Below are 25,783 nucleotides of genomic sequence, written 5' to 3'. Positions count from 1 at the left end.
TCCATATTCCCACCACCCTCTCAGTCATCACGTTCCATATTTCCACATCCTCTCAGACAGCACGTTCCATATTCCCACTTCATCTCATACAGCAGGCTCCATATTCCCACACCCTCACGGACAGCATGTTCCGTATGCCCATCACCCTCCCAGACAGCACGTTCCCTATCTCCACATCCTCTCAGACAGCACGTTCTATATTGCCATAACCCTCTCAGACATCACGTTCCATATTCCCACACACTCGCAGACAGCACGTTCCTTTTTCCCACACCCTCTCAGACAGAGTGTTCCATATTTCCATCACCCTCTCAGACAGCACGTTCCATATTCCCACACCCTCTCAGACAGCACGTTCCATATTCCCACATCCTCTCAGAATGCACGTTCCATATTTCCACATCCTCTCAGACAGCAGGTTCCATATTCCCACATCCTCTCAGACAGTACGTTCCATATTCCCACATCCTCTCAGACAGCACGTTCCAAATTCCCACAATGTCTCAGACAGCACGTTCCTTATTCCCACATCCTCTCAAACAGCACGTTCCATATTCCCACACCCTCTCAGACAGCACGTTCCATATTCCCACATCATCTCAGACAGCACGTTCCATATTCCCACATCTCTCAGACAGCATGTTCCATATTCCCACCTCCTCTCAGACAGCACGTTCCTTATTCCCACATCCTCCCAGACAGCACGTTCCATATTCCCACACCCTCTCAGACAGCACGTTCCATATTCCCACATCCTCTCAGACAGCACGTTCCATATTCCCACGCCCTCTCAGACAGCACGTTCCATATTCCCACGTCCTCTCAGACAGCACGTTCCATATTCCCACACCCTCTCAGACACCACGTTCCAAATTCCCACACCCTCTCAGACAGCACGTTCCATATTCCCACAAACTCTCTGACAGCACGTTCCATATTCCCACACCCTCTCAGACAGCACGTTCCATTTCCCACATCCTCTCAGACAGCACGTTCCATATTCCCACACCCTCTCAGACAGCACGTTCCATATTCCCACATCCTCTCAGACAGCACGTTCCATATTCCCACACCCTCTCAGACAGCACGTTCCATATTCCCACCTCCTCTCAGGCAGCATGTTCCATATTTCCACATCCTCTCAGACAGCACGTTCCATATTTCCACACCCTCTCAGACAGCACGTTCCATATTCCCACATCCTATCACACAGCACGTTCCATATTTCCACACCCTCTCTGACAGCACGTTCCATATTCCCACATCCTCTCTGACAGCACGTTCCAAATTCCCACATCCTCTCAGACAGCACGTTCCATATTCCCACATCCTCTCAGAGAGCACGTTCCATATTCCCACACCCTCTCAGACAGCACGTTCCATATTCCCACTTCATCTCAGACAGCACCTTCCATATTCCCACACCCTCTCAGACAGCACGTTCCATATTTCCACACCCTCTCAGACAGCATGTTCCATATACCCACATCCTATCACACAGCACGTTCCATATTCCCACATCCTCTCAGACAGCACGTTCCACATTCCCACATACTCTCAGACAGCACGTTCCATATTCCCACATCCTCTCAGAGAGCACGTTCCATATTCCCACACCCTCTCAGACAGCACGTTCCATATTCCCACTTCATCTCAGACAGCACCTTCCATATTCCCACATCCTCTCAGACAGCACGTTCCATATTCCCACCACCCTCTCAGTCATCACGTTCCATATTTCCACATCCTCTCAGACAGCACGTTCCATATTCCCACTTCATCTCATACAGCAGGCTCCATATTCCCACACCCTCACGGACAGCATGTTCCGTATGCCCATCACCCTCCCAGACAGCACGTTCCCTATCTCCACATCCTCTCAGACAGCACGTTCTATATTGCCATAACCCTCTCAGACATCACGTTCCATATTCCCACACACTCGCAGACAGCACGTTCCTTTTTCCCACACCCTCTCAGACAGAGGGTTCCATATTTCCATCACCCTCTCAGACAGCACGTTCCATATTCCCACACCCTCTCAGACAGCACGTTCCATATTCCCACATCATCTCAGACAGCACGTTCCATATTCCCACATCTCTCAGACAGCATGTTCCATATTCCCACCTCCTCTCAGACAGCACGTTCCTTATTCCCACATCCTCCCAGACAGCACGTTCCATATTCCCACACCCTCTCAGACAGCACGTTCCATATTCCCACATCCTCTCAGACAGCACGTTCCATATTCCCATGCCCTCTCAGACAGCACGTTCCATATTCCCACGTCCTCTCAGACAGCACGTTCCATATTCCCACACCCTCTCAGACACCACGTTCCAAATTCCCACACCCTCTCAGACAGCACGTTCCATATGCCCACAACCTCTCTGACAGCACGTTCCATATTCCCACACCCTCTCAGACAGCACGTTCCATATTCCCACATCCTCTCAGACAGCACGTTCCATATTCCCACACCCTCTCAGACAGCACGTTCCATATTCCCACATCCTCTCAGACAGCACGTTCCATATTCCCACACCCTCTCAGACAGCACGTTCCAAATTCCCACAACCTCTCAGACAGCACCTTCCTTATTCCCACATCCTCTCAAACAGCACGTTCCATATTCCCACACCCTCTCAGACAGCACGTTCCATATTCCCACATCATCTCAGACAGCACGTTCCATATTCCCACATCTCTCAGACAGCATGTTCCATATTCCCACCTCCTCTCAGACAGCACGTTCCTTATTCCCACATCCTCCCAGACAGCACGTTCCATATTCCCACACCCTCTCAGACAGCACGTTCCATATTCCCACATCCTCTCAGACAGCACGTTCCATATTCCCACGCCCTCTCAGACAGCACGTTCCATATTCCCACGTCCTCTCAGACAGCACGTTCCATATTCCCACACCCTCTCAGACACCACGTTCCAAATTCCCACACCCTCTCAGACAGCACGTTCCATATTCCCACAACCTCTCTGACAGCACGTTCCATATTCCCACACCCTCTCAGACAGCACGTTCCATATTCCCACATCCTCTCAGACAGCACGTTCCATATTCCCACACCCTCTCAGACAGCACGTTCCATATTCCCACATCCTCTCAGACAGCACGTTCCATATTCCCACACCCTCTCAGACAGCACGTTCCATATTCCCACCTCCTCTCAGACAGCATGTTCCATATTTCCACATCCTCTCAGACAGCACGTTCCATATTCCCACACCCTCTCAGACAGCACGTTCCATATTCCCACATCCTCTCAGACAGCACGTTCCATATTCCCACGCCCTCTCAGACAGCACGTTCCATATTCCCACGTCCTCTCAGACAGCACGTTCCATATTCCCACACCCTCTCAGACACCACGTTCCAAATTCCCACACCCTCTCAGACAGCACGTTCCATATTCCCCCAACCTCTCTGACAGCACGTTCCATATTCCCACACCCTCTCAGACAGCACGTTCCATATTCCCACATCCTCTCAGAAATCACGTTCCATATTCCCACACCCTCTCAGACAGCACGTTCCATATTCCCACATCCTCTCAGACAGCACGTTCCATATTCCCACACCCTCTCAGACAGCACGTTCCATATTCCCACCTCCTCTCAGACAGCATGTTCCATATTTCCACATCCTCTCAGACAGCACGTTCCATATTTCCACACCCTCTCAGACAGCACGTTCCATATTCCCACATCCTATCACACAGCACGTTCCATATTTCCACACCCTCTCTTACAGCACGTTCCATATTCCCACATCCTCTCTGACAGCACGTTCCACATTCCCACATCCTCTCAGACAGCACGTTCCATATTCCCACATCCTCTCTGACAGCACGTTCTATATTCCCATCACCCTCTCAGACAGCACGTTCCATATTCCCATCACCCTCCCAGACAGCACGTTCCATATTTCCACACCCTCTCAGACAGCATGTTCCATATACCCACATCCTATCACACAGCACGTTCCATATTCCCACATCCTCTCAGACAGCACGTTCCACATTCCCACATACTCTCAGACAGCACGTTCCATATTCCCACATCCTCTCTGACAGCACGTTCCATATTCCCATCACCCTCTCAGACAGCACGTTCCATATTCCCACACCCTCTCAGACACCACGTTCCAAATTCCCACACCCTCTCAGACAGCACGTTCCATATGCCCACAACCTCTCTGACAGCACGTTCCATATTCCCACACCCTCTCAGACAGCACGTTCCATATTCCCACATCCTCTCAGACAGCACGTTCCATATTCCCACACCCTCTCAGACAGCACGTTCCATATTCCCACATCCTCTCAGACAGCACGTTCCATATTCCCACACCCTCTCAGACAGCACGTTCCAAATTCCCACAACCTCTCAGACAGCACCTTCCTTATTCCCACATCCTCTCAAACAGCACGTTCCATATTCCCACACCCTCTCAGACAGCACGTTCCATATTCCCACATCATCTCAGACAGCACGTTCCATATTCCCACATCTCTCAGACAGCATGTTCCATATTCCCACCTCCTCTCAGACAGCACGTTCCTTATTCCCACATCCTCCCAGACAGCACGTTCCATATTCCCACACCCTCTCAGACAGCACGTTCCATATTCCCACATCCTCTCAGACAGCACGTTCCATATTCCCACGCCCTCTCAGACAGCACGTTCCATATTCCCACGTCCTCTCAGACAGCACGTTCCATATTCCCACACCCTCTCAGACACCACGTTCCAAATTCCCACACCCTCTCAGACAGCACGTTCCATATTCCCACAACCTCTCTGACAGCACGTTCCATATTCCCACACCCTCTCAGACAGCACGTTCCATATTCCCACATCCTCTCAGACAGCACGTTCCATATTCCCACACCCTCTCAGACAGCACGTTCCATATTCCCACATCCTCTCAGACAGCACGTTCCATATTCCCACACCCTCTCAGACAGCACGTTCCATATTCCCACCTCCTCTCAGACAGCATGTTCCATATTTCCACATCCTCTCAGACAGCACGTTCCATATTCCCACACCCTCTCAGACAGCACGTTCCATATTCCCACATCCTCTCAGACAGCACGTTCCATATTCCCACGCCCTCTCAGACAGCACGTTCCATATTCCCACGTCCTCTCAGACAGCACGTTCCATATTCCCACACCCTCTCAGACACCACGTTCCAAATTCCCACACCCTCTCAGACAGCACGTTCCATATTCCCCCAACCTCTCTGACAGCACGTTCCATATTCCCACACCCTCTCAGACAGCACGTTCCATATTCCCACATCCTCTCAGAAATCACGTTCCATATTCCCACACCCTCTCAGACAGCACGTTCCATATTCCCACATCCTCTCAGACAGCACGTTCCATATTCCCACACCCTCTCAGACAGCACGTTCCATATTCCCACCTCCTCTCAGACAGCATGTTCCATATTTCCACATCCTCTCAGACAGCACGTTCCATATTTCCACACCCTCTCAGACAGCACGTTCCATATTCCCACATCCTATCACACAGCACGTTCCATATTTCCACACCCTCTCTTACAGCACGTTCCATATTCCCACATCCTCTCTGACAGCACGTTCCACATTCCCACATCCTCTCAGACAGCACGTTCCATATTCCCACATCCTCTCTGACAGCACGTTCTATATTCCCATCACCCTCTCAGACAGCACGTTCCATATTCCCATCACCCTCCCAGACAGCACGTTCCATATTTCCACACCCTCTCAGACAGCATGTTCCATATACCCACATCCTATCACACAGCACGTTCCATATTCCCACATCCTCTCAGACAGCACGTTCCACATTCCCACATACTCTCAGACAGCACGTTCCATATTCCCACATCCTCTCTGACAGCACGTTCCATATTCCCATCACCCTCTCAGACAGCACGTTCCATATTCCCATCACCCTCTCAGACAGCACGTTCCATATTCCCATCACCCTCTCAGACAGCACATTCCATATTTCCACATCCTCTCAGACAGCACGTTCCATATTCACACATCCTCTCTGACAGCACGTTCCATATTCCCATCACCCTCTCAGACAGCACGTTCCATATTATCATCACCCTCTCAGACAGCACGTTCCATATTCCCATCACCCTCTCAGACAGCACGTTCCATATTCCCACATCCTCTCAGACAGCATGTTCCATAGTCCCACATCCTCTCAGACAGCACGTTGCATATTCCCACATCCTCTCAGATAGCACCTTCCATATTCCCACACCCTCTCAGACAGCACGTTCCATATTTCCACACCCTCTCAGACAGCATGTTCCATATACCCACATCCTATCACACAGCACGTTCCATATTCCCACATCCTCTCAGACAGCACGTTCCACATTCCCACATACTCTCAGACAGCACGTTCCATATTCCCACATCCTCTCAGAGAGCACGTTCCATATTCCCACACCCTCTCAGACAGCACGTTCCATATTCCCACTTCATCTCAGACAGCACCTTCCATATTCCCACATCCTCTCAGACAGCACGTTCCATATTCCCACCACCCTCTCAGTCATCACGTTCCATATTTCCACATCCTCTCAGACAGCACGTTCCATATTCCCACTTCATCTCATACAGCAGGCTCCATATTCCCACACCCTCACGGACAGCATGTTCCGTATGCCCATCACCCTCCCAGACAGCACGTTCCCTATCTCCACATCCTCTCAGACAGCACGTTCTATATTGCCGTAACCCTCTCAGACATCACGTTCCATATTCCCACACACTCGCAGACAGCACGTTCCTTTTTCCCACACCCTCTCAGACAGAGGGTTCCATATTTCCATCACCCTCTCAGACAGCACGTTCCATATTCCCACACCCTCTCAGACAGCACGTTCCATATTCCCACATCATCTCAGACAGCACGTTCCATATTCCCACATCTCTCAGACAGCATGTTCCATATTCCCACCTCCTCTCAGACAGCACGTTCCTTATTCCCACATCCTCCCAGACAGCACGTTCCATATTCCCACACCCTCTCAGACAGCACGTTCCATATTCCCACATCCTCTCAGACAGCACGTTCCATATTCCCATGCCCTCTCAGACAGCACGTTCCATATTCCCACGTCCTCTCAGACAGCACGTTCCATATTCCCACACCCTCTCAGACACCACGTTCCAAATTCCCACACCCTCTCAGACAGCACGTTCCATATTCCCACAACCTCTCTGACAGCACGTTCCATATTCCCACACCCTCTCAGACAGCACGTTCCATATTCCCACATCCTCTCAGACAGCACGTTCCATATTCCCACACCCTCTCAGACAGCACGTTCCATATTCCCACATCCTCTCAGACAGCACGTTCCATATTCCCACACCCTCTCAGACAGCACGTTCCAAATTCCCACAACCTCTCAGACAGCACCTTCCTTATTCCCACATCCTCTCAAACAGCACGTTCCATAGTCCCACACCCTCTCAGACAGCACGTTCCATATTCCCACATCATCTCAGACAGCACGTTCCATATTCCCACATCTCTCAGACAGCATGTTCCATATTCCCACCTCCTCTCAGACAGCACGTTCCTTATTCCCACATCCTCCCAGACAGCACGTTCCATATTCCCACACCCTCTCAGACAGCACGTTCCATATTCCCACATCCTCTCAGACAGCACGTTCCATATTCCCACGCCCTCTCAGACAGCACGTTCCATATTCCCACGTCCTCTCAGACAGCACGTTCCATATTCCCACACCCTCTCAGACACCACGTTCCAAATTCCCACACCCTCTCAGACAGCACGTTCCATATTCCCACAACCTCTCTGACAGCACGTTCCATATTCCCACACCCTCTCAGACAGCACGTTCCATATTCCCACATCCTCTCAGACAGCACGTTCCATATTCCCACACCCTCTCAGACAGCACGTTCCATATTCCCACATCCTCTCAGACAGCACGTTCCATATTCACACACCCTCTCAGACAGCACGTTCCATATTCCCACCTCCTCTCAGACAGCATGTTCCATATTTCCACATCCTCTCAGACAGCACGTTCCATATTCCCACACCCTCTCAGACAGCACGTTCCATATTCCCACATCCTCTCAGACAGCACGTTCCATATTCCCACGCCCTCTCAGACAGCACGTTCCATATTCCCACGTCCTCTCAGACAGCACGTTCCATATTCCCACACCCTCTCAGACACCACGTTCCAAATTCCCACACCCTCTCAGACAGCACGTTCCATATTCCCCCAACCTCTCTGACAGCACGTTCCATATTCCCACACCCTCTCAGACAGCACGTTCCATATTCCCACATCTTCTCAGACAGCACGTTCCATATTCCCACACCCTCTCAGACAGCACGTTCCATATTCCCACATCCTCTCAGACAGCACGTTCCATATTCCCACACCCTCTCAGACAGCACGTTCCATATTCCCACCTCCTCTCAGACAGCATGTTCCATATTTCCACATTCTCTCAGACAGCACGTTCCATATTTCCACACCCTCTCAGACAGCACGTTCCATATTCCCACATCCTATCACACAGCACGTTCCATATTTCCACACCCTCTCTTACAGCACGTTCCATATTCCCACATCCTCTCTGACAGCACGTTCCACATTCCCACATCCTCTCAGACAGCACGTTCCATATTCCCACATCCTCTCTGACAGCACGTTCTATATTCCCATCACCCTCTCAGACAGCACGTTCCATATTCCCATCACCCTCCCAGACAGCACGTTCCATATTTCCACACCCTCTCAGACAGCATGTTCCATATACCCACATCCTATCACACAGCACGTTCCATATTCCCACATCCTCTCAGACAGCACGTTCCACATTCCCACATACTCTCAGACAGCACGTTCCATATTCCCACATCCTCTCTGACAGCACGTTCCATATTCCCATCACCCTCTCAGACAGCACGTTCCATATTCCCATCACCCTCTCAGACAGCACGTTCCATATTCCCATCACCCTCTCAGACAGCACGTTCCATATTTCCACATCCTCTCAGACAGCACGTTCCATATTCACACATCCTCTCTGACAGCACGTTCCATATTCCCATCACCCTCTCAGACAGCACGTTCCATATTCCCATCACCCTCTCAGACAGCACGTTCCATATTCCCATCACCCTCTCAGACAGCACGTTCCATATTCCCACATCCTCTCAGACAGCATGTTCCATAGTCCCACATCCTCTCAGACAGCACGTTCCATATTCCCACATCCTCTCAGATAGCACCTTCCATATTCCCACATCCTCTCAGACAGTACGTTCCATATTCCCACATCCTCTCAGACAGCACGTTCCATATTCCCACATCCTCTCAGACAGCACGTTCCATATTTCCATCACCCTCTCAGACAGTACGGTCCATATTCCCACATCCTCTCAGACAGCACGTTCCATATTCCCACATCCTCTCAGAGAGCACGTTCCATATTCCCATCACCCTCTCAGACATCACGTTCCATATTCCCACACAATCTCAGATGGTACGTTCCTTATTCCCACACCCTCTGAGACAGAGTGTTCTATATTTCCATCACCCTCTCAGACAGCACGTTCCATATTCCCACACCCTCTCAGACAGCACGTTCCATATTCCCACCTCCTCTCAGACAGCATGTTCCATATTCCCACATCCTCTCAGACAGCACGTTCCATATTTCCACACCCTCTCAGACAGCACGTTCCATATTCCCACATCCTCTCTGACAGCACGTTCCACATTCCCATATCGTCTCAGACAGCACGTTCCATTTTCCCACATCCTCTCTGACAGCACGTTCTATATTCCCATCACCCTCTCAGACAGCACGTTCCATATTCCCATCACCCTACCAGACAGCACGTTCCATATTTCCACACTCTCTCAGACAGCATGTTCCATATACCCACATCCTATCACACAGCACGTTCCATATTCCCACATCCTCTCAGACAGCACGTTCCACATTCCCACATACTCTCAGACAGCACGTTCCATATTCCCACATCCTCTCTGACAGCACGTTCCATATTCCCATCACCCTCTCAGGCAGCACGTTCCATATTCCCATCACCCTCTCAGACAGCACGTTCCATATTCCCATCACCCTCTCAGACAGCACGTTCCATATTTCCACATCCTCTCAGACAGCACGTTCCATATTCCCACATCCTCTCTGAGAGCACGTTCCATATTCCCATCACCCTCTCAGACAGCACGTTCCATATTCCCACATCCTCTCAGACAGCATGTTCCATATTCCCACATCCTCTCAGACAGCACGTTCCATATTCCCACATCCTCTCAGACAGCACGTTCCATATTTCCATCACCCTCTCAGACAGCACGGTCCATATTCCCACATCCTCTCAGAGAGCACGTTCCATATTCCCATCACCCTCTCAGACATCACGTTCCATATTCCCACACAATCTCAGATAGTACGTTCCTTATTCCCACACCCTCTCAGACAGAGTGTTCCATATTTCCATCACCCTCTCAGACAGCACGTTCCACATTCCCACATCCTCTCAGAATGCACATTCCGTATTTTCACATCCTCTCAGACAGTACGTTCCAGATTCCCACATCCTCTTTCACAGCACGTTCCATATTCCCACAACCTCTCAGACAGCACGTTCCACATTCCCATCACCCTCTCTGATAGCACGTTCCATATTCCCACAACCTCTCAGCCAGCACGTTCCATCGTCCCACATCTTCTCAGACAACACGTTCCATATTCCCACATCCTCTCAGACAGCACGTTCCATATTCCCACATCCTCTCAGACAGCACGTTTCATATTCCCACATCCTCTCAGACAGCACATTCCATATTTCCATCACCCACTCAGACAGCACGTTTCAAATTCCCATCACCCTCTCTGACAGCACGTTCCATATTCCCACAACCTCTCAGACAGCACGTTCCATATTCCCACATCCTCCAGGCAGCACGTTCCATATTCCCATCACCCTCTCAGTCAGCACGTTCCATATTCCCACATCCTCTCAGACAGCACGTTCCATATTCCTACATCCTCTCAGACAGCACGTTCCATATTCCCACAACCTCTCAGACAGCACGCTCCATATTCCCACATCTTCTCAGACAGCACGTTCCATATTCCCACATCCTCTCAGACAGCACATTCCATATTCCCACATCCTCTCAGACAGCACGTTCCATATTCCCCCATCCTCTCAGACAGCACGTTCCATATTCCCACATCCTCTCAGACAGCACGTTCCATATTCCCACATCCTCTCAGACAGCACGTTCCATATTTCCACATCCTCTCAGACAGCACTTTCCATATTCCCAACACCCTCTGGGTGAAAGAATATTTCCTCGAGTCCCCTCTAAACCACTGACTCCTCACCTGAAACCTGTGTCCTCTGTTATTTTCCAAGGGGAAATGATTCTTATGATCTACCTTATTTACGCCTCTCATAATTTGGTATACCTCCATCAGATCCCTCCCACAGCCTCCTCTGCTCCAGGGAACACAAACCCCAGCCTATCCAGTCTCTCCTCATAGCTGATACTTTCCATCTCAGGCAACATCCTGGTGAATCTCCTCTGCACCCCCTCCGGTGCTGTCATGCGAGAGTGCCTTTAAGAACTGGATGTTTGAGCAATGTAACTTTAAGAAAACAGTGATGTCTTAGAGTGGGTGGAGCTCAGTTCAGTTCCGCCATTTTGCAGGTTTTTAGTTTCAGTTTAACAGCAGTGTTTGTGTGTCTGTGAGTTTCCAGAGAGCTGCAAGTTTTGCAGTTTGGTTTTGCAGCTTAGAAAGTCCTGGCTGGTTTTGCTGAGAGCAGTTTAAAAGTGCCTGGCTGTTTTGCTGGAGCTGACGGCAACCAAGCTAATATATCTCTGCCATTCTACAGAAACTATATATATCCTTTAACCTGATGTGATACTGTTTAAAGGTGTTAAGTCTCTTGGAAGTTTGAAGGAACATTTTAAGGAAGTATTTACTGTTGCAATATTTACTGAATGTAACCTCATGTCTGTTGTTAAAGGTGAAGTCTTTTGGAGGTTTGAAGGAACATTTTGAGAGATTATCTTTGAAGTAAGGGGTGTTCAGAGATCCAATGTTTATTTAAGATGTTAAGTTGAGTTCATGGAATAAACAGTGTTTTGTGTTTAAAACCCACGTGTCCATAATTGTAATCCCACACCTAGGGAAAGGCCGTGTGCTCGGAAAAGCAACCAATCCATTAAAGGGTGAGGTTGGTTGAACTCCATGATACATTTTGCCGTTCTGAAAATGCCTCGCCCATATCAGTGCAATCGCATCCTTCCGATGGTGTGGCGACCAGAGCTGCACACAATATTCCACCTGCAGCCTAACCAATGTTCTATAAAGTTGTACAAAGGCCTCCCTGCTCCTATATTCTATTCCCCGGCTAATGATGGCAAACATTCCGTGTGCCTTCTTCACCACCCTGTATACCTGTGCTGCCACCTTCAGGGACCCATGGACTTGTGCACCAAGGTCCCTTTGTTCCCTAATATTCCCTCGGGACCTACCGTTCACTGTGTATATCCAACCCTTATTAGACATCCCAGAATGCATCACCTCACACTTTTCAGGATTAAATTCCATCTGCCATTGCTCTGCCCAACTTACCAGCTGATCAATATCAGTCTGAAGCCTCACACTATCCTCCTCATTATCAACACCACCTATTTTCGTGTCATCTGAAAATGTACTAATTATACCGTCTATATTCACATCCAAGTCGTTAATGTATATAACAAACATCGGGGGTTCCAGCACTGATCCCTGTTGTACACCTCTGGTCACAGGCTTCCAATCACAAAAGTGACCCTCCACCATCACCCTTTGTCTCCTATTAACAAGGCAATTTTGGATCCAAATTTCCAACTAGACTTTAAAAAAAAAAATTTAGAGTACCCAATTCATTTTTTTCCAATTAAAGGGCAATTTAGCATGGCCAATCCACTTACCCTGCACATCTTTGGGTTGTGGGGATGAAACCCACGCAGACACGGGGAGAATGTACAAGCTCCACACGGACAGTGACCCAGAGCCGGGATCGAACCTGGGACCTCAGCACCGTGAGACAGCAATGCTAACCACTGCACCACCCTGCTGACCCCTAATTTTTTCCTTAAGCTCCCCCTACACACTCTATCCTTCTGAATGACCTCCCCTATTTTTGGTTCTCTATATCCACTATATCCCTCCTTTTTAATAACCCTCTATATTCCTGGTGTCATGCAAGAGTGTCTTTAAGAATTGGATGTTGAAGAAATGTACCTTTAACAAATGAAGCTGATCATATTACTGAAGTGATGTCAGAGTGTGTGGGGAGCTGAGCTGAGCTCACTTCTGCTTTTGGTTTCAGTTTGAGGAGAAAGCTGGGAGTGTCTGGGTGGTTTGAAAAGAGTTGCAGGAAGAAAAACACAGAACTAGTCTGTGGATGTCTGCAAATACAAAGACTATAAGTATACTGAATGTAACCTCATGTCTGTTGTTAAAGATGAAGTCTTTTGGAGGTTTGAAGGAACATTTTGAGGGATTATTTAGTGTTGTATTATTTTCGGGGTTATCTTTGAAGTAAGGGGTGTTAAGTGATCCAATGTTTATTTAAAAGGTTAAGTTCAATTCATGGAATAAACATTGTTTTGGTTAAAAACCACGTGTCCATAATTGTAATACCACACCTGGGGAACAAGCCGTGTGCTTCAAAAACAACAATCCATTAAAGGGGGAGGTTGGTTGAACTCCATGATACATTTTGGGGTTCTGAAAACACCTCGCCCATAACACTGGTTCCCTGGACTTGCTGCCCTTGCCCTTCACTCTGAGAGGAACACATTCCTGAACTCTCATTATTTCACTTTTAGTAGACTCCCACTTTCCAAATGTAGGTTTCCCGGCAAGTAGCTGTTCCCAGTCTATGTTTGCCAAATATTGTCCAATGATATTGAAACCGGCCTTACCCCAATGCAGACACTTCTGGACTATCCTTATTCTTTTGCACAGTGACTTTGAGACTTACAGAATTATGTTCCTGAAGGGTGAACCAGGCTTTTCCCCACGCTTTTGTTTGGATGTAAAATGCGCAATGTGTGGTCATGCTCCTTCTGTCTGTTAAGGCCCAGTTTGTGATAATATGTGTTTCTAGCATGTGTAAGTGAGCCACACTGTGAGCTGACTGACAATCTTAAATTTGGATTTCAGTGTAATTCTGAGTATCTTCAGGATTGTTCCCAGATGTTGGCCAGTTGCAGGATCAGTTCCAGGAAGTTTACAATTTCATGGTGCACTCTCCATGGCAATGCCTTCAGCAATCCGAGTTGACTTGCTAACCATTCATCACTCTCTTCTCATGCAATATAAATTGCTGTTCCCTTACTGTTGGTAATTTCTTGCAAGTTGTCCTGATGAGTGCAAGACAAACAATTTTGATAGCATGTCTCTTTTTTTTCAGTAAAACTGCTGATTGTGAAGCAAAGGAGCTTCAAAATAAGTCCTTCAGATTTTTATTTTGAACAGTGTGGAATCTATTTTGGGTGTTTAATTGTGAAAATGTACAAACTAATATTATTCTTTGTTCAGGAGGAACTGCAAACCTCACTGAAGCTGATCGAGGAGCAGGAGGAAGAATGTGAAGATGTAAAAAGTGATTATGAGGAAACATTAACCCACATTCAGGTAATTCTGGGCTGGAATTCTCTAATCTCTGGAATTCTCTTTTCCCGCTGGCAGCACACCCCAGCCCGCGGGTTTTTCAGCGGCGTGCGGTGGTTTCAATGGGAAACCCCATTGACAAGCAGCGGGAAGAGAAAGTCCTGCCAGGAGGTGCGTCGCTGAGAAACACGCGGCTGGGGGACCGGAGAATTCCGCCCCGATCTTATTTTGTTTTGTATTCTGTATGGAATTGTAGACGTCCAGAATTGTTCTGTGCAGAATTCTGGTCTCCATATTGTAAATTGGAAAAGGTGCAAAAATCTACATTTGTACAGATGATACAGGAACTGAGAAGTTGTACCTTTTGGGAACGATTAAACGAGAAGCTGTGAGGTTGCCTGATAGAGTTTCATGGAATTTACATTGCAGAAGGAGGTCATTTGGCCCATCGAGTCTGCACCGGCCCTTAGAAAGGGCATCCTACCTGAGCCCACATCTCCACCCTATCCCCGTAACCCAGGAACACCACCTAAACTTTTTGCACAATAAGGCAATTTAGCATGGTCAATCCACCTAACCTGCACGTCTTTGGACTGTGGGAGGAAACCGGAGCACCCAGAGGAACCTCATGCAGTCACGGGGAGAACGTGCGACTCCGCACAGGCAGTGACCCAAGCTGGAATTGGAGCTGGGACCCTGCCGTTGTGAAGCAACAGTGCTAACCACTGTGGTACCATGCCGCCAAATTATGACAGGAGCTGGTCATTTACTTCAGGAAGCAAAATATCGTACACACCCCTGTCTGCATCAATGGTGCTGAAGTGGAGATGGTTGCCAGCTTCACATTCCTCGGTATCCTGGTCCACGCATGGCAATGCGACGATCAAGAAAGCACAACAGCGCCTGTACTCCCTGGGGAAACTCAGGAAATTTGTCATGTTCACATTCACTCTTAACAATTTTTACAGTTGCACCATAGAAAGCATCCTACCTGGCTGCATCACAGCTTGGTATGGCAACTGCTCGGCCCAAGACCATAAGGAGCTACAGAAAGTCGTGAACATCCAGCCCATCATGCAAACCGGCCTTCCTTGACCCTGTCGACACCTTGTTGCTCTCTTTGGTTGGCTCTGAATATGGCGGTCAATATGGTTGCCTTCCTTAAGTCTAATTTTGTTTGCTTTAGAGTCGCCAGGTATCTTTCGATACTGCCACAAGATTCAAAACCGAATACTGATCAAAGACGCGATACACCAGTTAGTTAGTTCAAAGTCAATGCTTGTTTATTTACACACACAGTTAAATATAATCATGCACTAAACCTACAAACTAAACTATCACTGCTGCTAAAGCCTATACTTAGCTTCGGGCGCCCAGTCAGTTAGAGGAACAATGGCCGTTGTTCAGTTCTGAGGCTGCTGGGGATCGACTGGTACGGGATACAGCTAAGGTCGTCTGTCTGGTAGCGTGCGTTGACCTTGGACTTACTTGTTTCTGGTGCAGCTGATGGACAGGTCTCCCCTCGGTGAGAGCCGGGTCCAAGAGAATGATTCGCTCTTGGGGGCTCCTTCTTATACCCAAAGGGGCTTTGTGCTCTTTTGGGCGGGCCTTGAACTTGGCCCCAATTAATTGGGCCGTTTCTTGATCACTCTTATCGATTTTATCCAATAAAGGGGTGGGTGCCCTGATGACTGGGCGTGTCCTAGGTGGCCATTGGCCTGCTTTGTTTCGGTCTCCTCTGGCGCCGGGGTATCTGCCTTAGTATCGGTTACTCAAATGTTACCCTTTGTTCCCAGAGATGGGCCATTAGTATGCTAATGGCTGAGTTTTGGTCTTGTCTGGGAGCTGCGGCTCCAATATACAGACAAGCCCTGAACCTGCTTGTTTTCTCAGCATTGTCCATTTTCCCTGCAATCTTTGCAAAGTGTCCATTTTGTAATCGGGAAGTGGCCATCCCAGATGGCTACAACCTCCCGCTGCCTTGGGAAAGTGGACAGCATAATCAAAGACCCCTCCCACCCAGGTTATTCTACCTTCCAACCTCTTTCATTGAGCAGGAGTACAAAGTCTGAGAACACACACTAACAGACTCAAAAACAGCTTCTTCCCCGCTGTTATCAGACTCCTGAATGACCCTCTTGTGGACTGAACTGATCACTTCACGCATCTTCTCTGCTGAGTAGCACTACACTCTGTATGCTTCACCCAATGTCTGTGCCTGTGTATTTACATTGTGTATTTATGTAAGTCCTGTCTTTTTTCATGTATGGAACGGTCTGTATGGACTGTACGCAGAACATTACTTTTCACTGTACCTCAGTACACGTAATAATCTCTCAAATCCAAATCTAAATCCAACTACCCTCATTTACACACCTAGTCACCTGCTCAAAATATTCAATCAAATTTGTGAGGCATGACCTCCCTCTGACAAAGCCATGCTAACTATTCCTGATCAAACCTTGCCTCTCCAAGTGGAGATGGATTCTTCCCTCCAGACCAATAATCCAATAAAACAAATAGAGAAATCAGAAACTCGAGCCTCAGTTAGAGCTCCATCTTCTGATATTTCCAAATTCCCATCAGGTAATCTATTGTCCAATGTATCGAATCTATAAACAATTAACGAGATTTCACTAAATTAATTTTCTTGATAGAAAATTAATCATATTAATCTCCTCACAGAGCTCCTTCCTCTGAATCGGTGTCATCTGGTAATCTGTTATCTATTGTATCTCGGCCGGGAATCTCCATTGTGACTCCGCCCAGTTATCACTGCTAGCAAGGTCGGAGAATATTGGTAGCGGACAGTTGTCAATGGGAATTCATATTGAAGCCATCCCACACTGACGGGAATCCCGGGGGTGAGGGTACGCTGACAGTAATCCCGGAGGTGGGGGTACGCTGACAGGAATCCCGGAGGCGGGGGTACGCTGACAGGAATCCCGGGGGTGGGGGGGTGCTGACAGGAATCCCGGAGGTGGGGGTACGCTGACAGGAATCCCGGTGGTGAGGGTGTGCTAACAGGAATCCCGGGGGTGGGGGTGCGCTGACAGGAATCCCGGGGGTGGGGGTGCGCTGACAGGAATCCCGGAGGCGGGGGTACGCTGACAGGAATCCCGGTGGTGAGGGTGTGCTGACAGGAATCCCGGGGGTGGGGGTGCGCTGACAGGAATCCCAGAGGCGGGGTTACGCTGACAGGAATCCTGGGGGTGGGGAAACGCTGGCAGGAATCCCGGAGGCGGGGGTACGCTGACAGGAATCCCGGGGGTGAGGGTACACTGACAGGAATCCCGGGGGTGAAGGGGTGCTGACAGGAATCCTAGGGGTGAGGGTATGCTGACAGGAATCCCGGGGGTGGGGGTGTGCTGATAGGAATCCCGGGGGTGGGGATGCGCTGACAGGAATCCCGGGGGTGGGGGTAAGCTGACAGGAATCCCGGGGGTCGGGGTGTGCTGACAGGAATCCCGGAGGTGGGGGTACGCTGACAGGAATCCCGGGGGTGAGGAGGTGCTGACAGGAATCCCGGGGGTGGGGGTACGCTGACAGGAATCCCGGGGGTGGGGGTATGCTGACAGAAATCCCGGAGGCGGGGTACGCTGACAGGAATCCCGGGGGTGAGGGGGTGCTGACAGGAATCCCAGGGGTGGGGGTACGCTGACAGGAATCCCGGGGGTGAGGGTGCGCTGACAGGAATCCCGGAGGTGGGGGTACGCTGACAGGAATCCCGGGGGTCAGGGGGTGCTGACAGGAATCCCGGGGGCGAGGGTACGCTGACAGGAATCCCGGGGGTGGGGGTACAATGACAGGAATCCCGGGGGGTGGGGATGTGCTGACAGGCATCCCGGGGGTGGGGGTACGATGACAGGAATCCCGGGGCTGGGGATGTGCTGAAAAGCATCCCGGAGGCGGGGGTACGCTACCGGGAATCCCGGGGTTGGGGGTGAGCTGCTGGGAATCCCGGGGGCGGGGGTGAGCTGACAGGAATCCCGGGGTTCGGAGTGAGCTGCCGGGAATCCAGGGGTGGGTGTGTGCAGACAGGAATCCCGGAGGTGGGGGTACGCTGACAGGAATCCCGGGAGTGGGGGTGAGCTGCTGGGAATACTGTGGGTGGGGGTGAGCTGCTGGCAATCCCAGGAGTGGGGATGAGCTGCAAGGAATCCCGGGGGTGGGGATGAGCTGCAAGAAATCCATGGGGGTGTTGGGTGCGCTGACGGGAATCCCGGGGGTGGGGGGTGCGCTGACGGGAATCCCGGGAGTGGGGGGGGCTGCTGGGAATACCGGGGCGGGGGTGAGCTGCTGAGAATACTGTGGGTGTGGGTGAGTTGCTGGGAATCTTGGGGCTGGGGTAGAGCTGCAAGGAATCCCGGAGGTGGGTGGTTCTCTCGGGAGTCTCAGGGGTGGGGAGTGCACTGAAGTGAGTACTGCGCCTGGGGGTGAGCTGCTGGGAATCCCGGGAGTGGGGGTTGCGCTGACGGGAATCCCGGGAGGGGGTGGGGCGCTGATGGGAATCCCGGGAGTGGGGGGTGCGCTGACGGGAATCCCGGGAGAGGGGGAGGGGGTGGGCGCTGACGGGAATCCCGGGGGTGAGGGTGTGCTGACAGGAATCCCGGGGGTGAGGGTTGCGCTGGCGTGAATCCCGGGAGTGGGGGGTGCGCTGACAGGAATCCCGGGAGTGGGGGTTGCACTGGCGTGAATCCCGGGGGGGGCGCTGACAGGAATCCCGGGAGTGGGGGAGGGGCGCTGACGGGAATCCCAGGAGGGGGGCCTCTGACGGGAATCCCGGAAGGGGGGGTGCGTTTACGGGAATCCCGGGGGTGGGTGTTGCGCTGACGGGAATCCTGGGAGAGGGCGCTGATGGGAATCCCGGGAGTGGGGGTTGCGCTGACGGGAATCCTGGGGGGGGGGGGGTGACGGGAATCCCGGGAGTGGGGGGTGCACTGCCGGCACGACCAGAGAATCCCAGCGAAAGGCTGGAGAATCCCGGCCCTAATGTATTAACTAAATCTCACCGCTTTAGAGAGAACTCACTCTGTAAACAATAAATCAGATACATCTCAATAAATGATCAGGTTGGGAAGGAATTAGATTGGGAATGTTTTTCTCTGGAATATTCTGATCTGAACAGAACTGTTCAGGCTGAACAGCCTTTTAAAAATCCTCATTAATTTTCAATCTCACTGATATTTCCCAAAGGACCAAAGTGTAAAGACAGAGAAACAGATTAAAGCCCAATTTGAAAAGCTTCACCAGTTTCTCCGTGAGGAAGAGAGGATTGAGTTGGAAGATCTGAAACTGGAGAAAGAGAAAAAGAGTCAGGAGATGAAGGAGAGGATTGAGAAGATAACGGAGGAAATCTCATTGCTTTCAGTCACTGTTAAGGAGATTGAACAAGAGCTGAGGGAACAGGACAACATCAAGTTTTTAACGGTAACTGTTTATTTATTTTTCTCTCCTTCACCGTCTTGAAGAATGAGCAGGTTGTGTCATCATAATCTAGAATTTTTTTTTTAATTCAAAAAATATACTATATTCATAAAATTTATCATAAGCATTACAGAGCATTTCGAATTGTCTTGACTGTACATTTCCATCAGAGCTACACATTGCCTTGACTTTCTTCCATTCGACTCAATTTTGATATTATACACACATCACTCTTTACATTACAATTCCTTCTTAAATATTTACATTGTCATGTTTGTTTTGTACATTGGAGTGTTACTGACCCAGACCGAGGGGGGTTTACACTGTTACCCGCCCCTCGTGTACATTTGCTGGAAAGACCTTACACAGTGGTCTTTCCCCATTGCGCCTTGGCGGCAGCTGCCCCAAGCTTGAGTGCATCCCTCAGCACGTAGTCCTGGACCTTGGAATGTGCCAGTCTGCAACACTCGGTCGAGGACAATTCTTTGCACTGGAAGATCAGCAAGTTTCGGGCAGACCAAAGAGTGTCTTTTACCGAGTTGATGACCTTCCAGCAGCAGTTGATATTTGTCTCGGTGTGTGTCCCTGGAAACAGTCCGTAGAATATAAAACTCACCGACCAAAACAACCCCAATCACCTGTCACATTTGGTTTCCTCTGTCTCACACCCAGGATCACTGACGGCTCTTTAACACGGAAATGACCACATCTGGAGCTTGTTTACTGTAATATTATAGAGGGATAGTTTCATCAATTTAAACAATGAAGAAAATCAGCTTCATCCAGAGTGAGGAACCCTCCGAATGGTCAGACCATTCTCCCCCGAGTGGACATTTCCAGCTGTTGGTCTGAGACTGGGAACTACAGTCCAGGATCCAGCCAGGCAGGACCATGTTTCCAATGCTTGGCTCCTCCCCGGCTAGAACTGGAATGATTCTGTCCAGGAGAGCGCTCTCCACAGGTTCAGATACACAGATAGGTAAAGCTTCCTCCCAGCAGTTAAATAGTTCAATGTTCAGAGAGTGAGAGGGGAGAGTCTCCACACTGAAAACATTTAAATTAAGATCAATTTGATTTTCAGAATGTCCCAGGAAGTTCAGTGAACCCCTGAGTATTTACTTTAGTGAATTCTCTGCTGTGTATTGAGATGCTGATGAACCTATTTGAACAGTGTTGGGTGAGGGATAAATGTTGACCAGGACACTGAGAGAAATCCTGTGCTCTTCTTGGAATAGAGCCTTGGGATATTTTACCTTCACCTGAGCAGACAGAAGAGAGCTGGGTTTAAGATGTCAGCGGAAAGCCACTGCCTCTGACAATAGAGTTCCCACTCAGCTGGTTGCTCATTGAGCTCAGTGTGACTCACAGCAAGTGGAGCTGACATTCGAAATCATTCTGTCTGCTTCAGCTTACACAGAGTGGTCTGACACTCTGTCTGTAGTATCACTGCAGACAAAGATTCAAACACAAGTTTGATGAGTCCCAAGACTGAAGGTTAAACTAACATTGCAGATTTACCCCAGTTTCTAGTTGATTTCTATTGGACACTGGTACAGGTACAGTCCCCCAAATCCGGCTGTCCCAAACCCGGAATTGTCCAAAAACCGGAATTGTCCACAAACCCGAAATTGTCCAAAAACCGGAATTGTCCACAAACCCGGAATTGTCCACAAACCGGGATTGTCCAAAAACCGGAATTGTCCACAAACGGGGATTGTCCAAAAACCGGAATTGTCCACAAACCGGAATTGTCCACCAACCGGACATTTTTCTCCCTGTGGACTGCTTAACGTTTACAACATGTATATAATTGACCCTGTCTGTTTAATAACCTGTACTTCCTGACAATGGAATTCCCGTTCATCTGGTCATTTTCCATCAGTAACATGTCTGTATTTTCAGCAATATTTAAAATCTGTTCCACCACGTGAGTGTTAATAAATTAATTCCAGTAATTGGACATTGATGAGGATTTTATAATTGGATTGTAACTCTGTGAGTTGTGTTGTGCAGTAAGATTGAGTCATTTGTAATATTGTGGAGTAACTCACAGTCCAATGAGGACAGCAAGAGGCAGTCCAATAACTTTCTATATTTAAAGTGTACTTTTCTGTGCAATCCAGTCTGTAACTTTACTTTTTGTGATAAAATGTTCTCCAGACACAAACAGTAATAATTGTTCTGATTTCACAGAAATTTCCGGATTTACAGAAAAGGTAAAATTCACCCCCTTGATTTGATTTTAATTTCTAACCTATTTCTCGCCCAGCCTGGAATGATCCAACACTGACCTTTATCTCCTGTTTCAGACTGAAGCGAACTCTCCCAGAGCCACAGGAGGTTTACCCGTTAATAAATGTGGGGAAGTACATTGGCTCACTGCAGTACAGAGTGTGGAAAAAGATGCTGACGGTGATTAATACAGGTGGGTGTGAGCTTCCTGACCCCAGCTATTAAACAGCTCTCTCGGTTATTAGTAGAAGGGACCGGTCTCTTTATATTAAATACAGAATTGTATTTGTAACAGATTAGATTTTACTTCAGTCAGTTTTCTGTTAAAATACAGAATTGTCAGATCAGCTATTGTTACGACCCCCTGGGCGAGTGCGCCGTCAATTCAGCCCCACTTGACCCAGAATAACAACACAACTTAAATTAATAAATAATTCAGAGAAAAACACCCAAAGTCTTTGGCCCTTCACCACCCAATAATTACACTCACCAGGTTTGTAAATTTAAAAACAATTAATTTTATTAATGACACTAACTATAGTTAAATATGCAGCAAATGCAAAAGGTTGTCTAATTCCTAACCCCCCCCCCCCCCCACCCCCACCCCCACTTAAACTCGGCCCATCCTCTACTCACACATACACACACTTACTCAGACACTCTCACACACACATACTCACTCAGACACTCACTCACACAAGACAGACAAACACAGAGGGAGGAAGATGGGTGTAAAAATAATGCTGAAAGTAAAACGAAAGAGACTTTGTTGCAGATGGCTGTTTCTAGCACAGCTTTCTTCAATCGAGGCTTTCAGGTTGAGATTTTCATTTTGAGTCTGTAATGGTTTCCCCCTTACTCCTCACTCTCACCCCTCACACTCTCTGTCCCCCTCGCTATCACTCCCCCCGCGCTCTCCGCCCTTCTCTCTCCCTCCCCCTCGCTCTCCCTCCCTCCTCCACACCCGCCTTCCTGCTCACTCTCCCTCCCTCTCGCTCTCACACACCCTCCCTGCCCCTCGCTCTCCCTCGCCCTGTTCTTCCGACCCCTCATTCTTCCACCCTCTCACTCTCCCTCCCCTTTGTTCTCCCTCTCCCTCGTTCTCCAGGCCCCTTGCTTTCCCTGCTGCTAGCTCTCCCTTGTTCTCAGTCTCCTTCATTCTCGCTCTCCCCCTTCTCACACTCCCTCTCCCTTGGTCTCCCTGTCCCTTGCACGCCAAATCCCTTGCTCCCGTTCGCCATCACTTGCCTTCCCTCGCTTGCTCTTGCCCTCTCCCTCGCTCTTCCCCGACCTTTCCTCTCACTCCATCTCGCACTTTTCCTCACCCTCGCTTTCTCTCCCTCGGCCTCCCTCCCCCCTTCCACTCCCACCCCTTGGCTCTCCTTCGCCCTCGCCTGCTCCCTCAGTTTCGCACATTCCCCCTCACTCTCCCTCATTCTCGCTCTCCCTTGATCACCATTCCTCCATCTCGCTCTCGTTCCCCTTCACTCTCAACCCCTCGCTCTTGCTCTCCCCTCGCACTCCCTCCCTGTGGTTCTCCCTCTCCTTCGCTCTTCTTCTTGTGCTCCTTCTTGCTCTGTCCTCACTCTCGCTCTCTCTCTCGCTCTCTCCCTCGCTCTTGTTTTCTTCCTCGCTCTTTTCCTTGATCTCACTCACTCCCTCGTTCTTTCCCTCTCTTTTGCACTCTCCCTCAGTCTCCCATGTTTTTGCTCCCTTTATCTCGCTCTCTTCCTCACCCTCTCCCTCGCTCTCCCTCTTCCTCACCCTCTCCCTCGCTCTTGCTCTCTCCCCCGATCCCGCTCTCTCCCTCGATCCCACTCTCTCCCTCATGCTCTCCTTTCACTCTCTTCCTCATTTTTGCTCTTCCTCACTCTCCCTCGCTTTCTCCCTCGATCTTTCTCTCGTTCGGTCCCTCACACTCTACCCTCGTTCCCTTCCTAGCTTTCCCCCTTGCCCTCACCCTCTGCCTCACTGTCACTCTCACCCTCCCTCCCTTCCCTCGCTCTTCCTCCCTCCCCCTCGCTCACCGTCCCCAACTCTCCCTACCCCTCGCTCTCCCCGTTTACTCTTCCTTGCCCTCTCTCTCCCTCGCTCTCTCCCTCTACATCGCTCTTGCTCTCTCCCTCTTTCTCCCTCACTCTCCTTTGCTCCCGCTCGCTCTCTCTTACCGTGCTGTCCCTCACATTTTCTTTCGCTTTACCCCACTCTCTCCTCTCTGTATGTCTTGTGCTTTCTATCTCTCCTTTTCTGTCTGTCACTCTCTCTCTCTCTCTCTCTGTAACGGGGTTTCCTCACCCTCACTGCAGGGTGTGGTCTCCGGGTAAAACCTTCCCCGTTTCCCGTGTCTTCCCGTTTCCACTGTACTCTGGTTAAACTCTTCCCCGGGAGATGAATTTCTAATTCTGGGTCCTTGCTGATTTTGCCAATCACGAACCGGCTGTGAAAGTTCCAGTGAGAGGGACTAACATTTTATCCGTGTCCATCTGTTCCCAGCTCCAGTGACCTTCGACCCTAATACAGCCCATCCTGTCCTTCTCCTGTCTGAGGAGCTGAGCACCGTGAGATACACCGAGAAACGGGAGCAGCTTCCCGACAATCCGGAGAGATTCGATCGCTGTCCCTGTGTCCTGGGATCAGAGGGATTCACATCAGGAAAACATTCCTGGGAGGTGGAGGTGGGAAACCAGACTGATTGGAGTGTGGGTGTGGCCAAGGAATCCATAAACAGGAAGGGGGAATTCACCCTGGATCCAGATAACGGATTCTGGACATTGATTCTGAGACAGGGGAATAAATACTGGGCGAAGAATTGGTTCAATCTGAGTGTGCAGCCGAGAAAGATTCGAGTCTGTCTGGATTATGAGGGAGGGAAGGTTTCCTTTTATAACTCAGATAACAAGTCCCATATCTACACTTTCACTGGGACATTCACTGAGAAACTCTATCCTTATTTCAATCCAGAACTCACTGCTGGGGGTAAAAACAGAGAACCCCTGAAAATCTGTCCGCGGACAGTAACAATCCAGGAGGATGAGGGTTCTATCCCTTCATCCAAATAAAGACTGTTTCCTGTGAGTGGGGGAGGGGGAGGCCCCACACACTGGGTCACTGGGAGGGGGAGGCCCCACATACTGGGTCACTGGGTGGGGGAGGGGAAGGTCCCACACACTGGGTCACTGGGTGGGGGAGGGGGAGGCACCACACACTGGGTCACTGGGTGGGGGAGGGGGAGGCCCCACACACTGGGTTACTGGATGGGGAGGGGAAAGCCCCACACACTGGGTCACTGGGTGGGGGAGGGGGAGGCACCACACACTGGGTCACTGGGTGGGAGAGGGGAAGGCCCCACACACTGGGTCACTGAGTG

The 25,783-nt window shown here is 49.7% G+C and overlaps 1 protein-coding gene across 1 annotated transcript in view; it reads left to right on the top strand.

Annotated features, from left to right (window-relative positions):
- LOC140390537 (zinc-binding protein A33-like) overlaps positions 1-25,488 on the top strand; it is a 221,970-nt gene extending 196,482 nt beyond the window's left edge. Inside the window, exons 2-6 of the mRNA XM_072475709.1 lie at positions 14,686-14,781; positions 19,954-20,187; positions 22,378-22,400; positions 22,494-22,609; positions 24,910-25,488. Coding sequence (XP_072331810.1) covers positions 14,686-14,781; positions 19,954-20,187; positions 22,378-22,400; positions 22,494-22,609; positions 24,910-25,475 — 1,035 coding nt within the window. The 3' untranslated portion in view covers positions 25,476-25,488. The remainder of the gene's footprint in view (positions 1-14,685; positions 14,782-19,953; positions 20,188-22,377; positions 22,401-22,493; positions 22,610-24,909) is intronic.
- Positions 25,489-25,783: the final 295 nt, after the last annotated feature.

The sequence above is a fragment of the Scyliorhinus torazame genome, chromosome 14 (genome assembly GCF_047496885.1).
Source record: "Scyliorhinus torazame isolate Kashiwa2021f chromosome 14, sScyTor2.1, whole genome shotgun sequence".
Lineage (NCBI taxonomy): Eukaryota > Metazoa > Chordata > Chondrichthyes > Carcharhiniformes > Scyliorhinidae > Scyliorhinus > Scyliorhinus torazame.
Note: the sequence above shows the minus strand (reverse complement) of the source record. Positions and strands in the feature narration are given on the sequence as shown.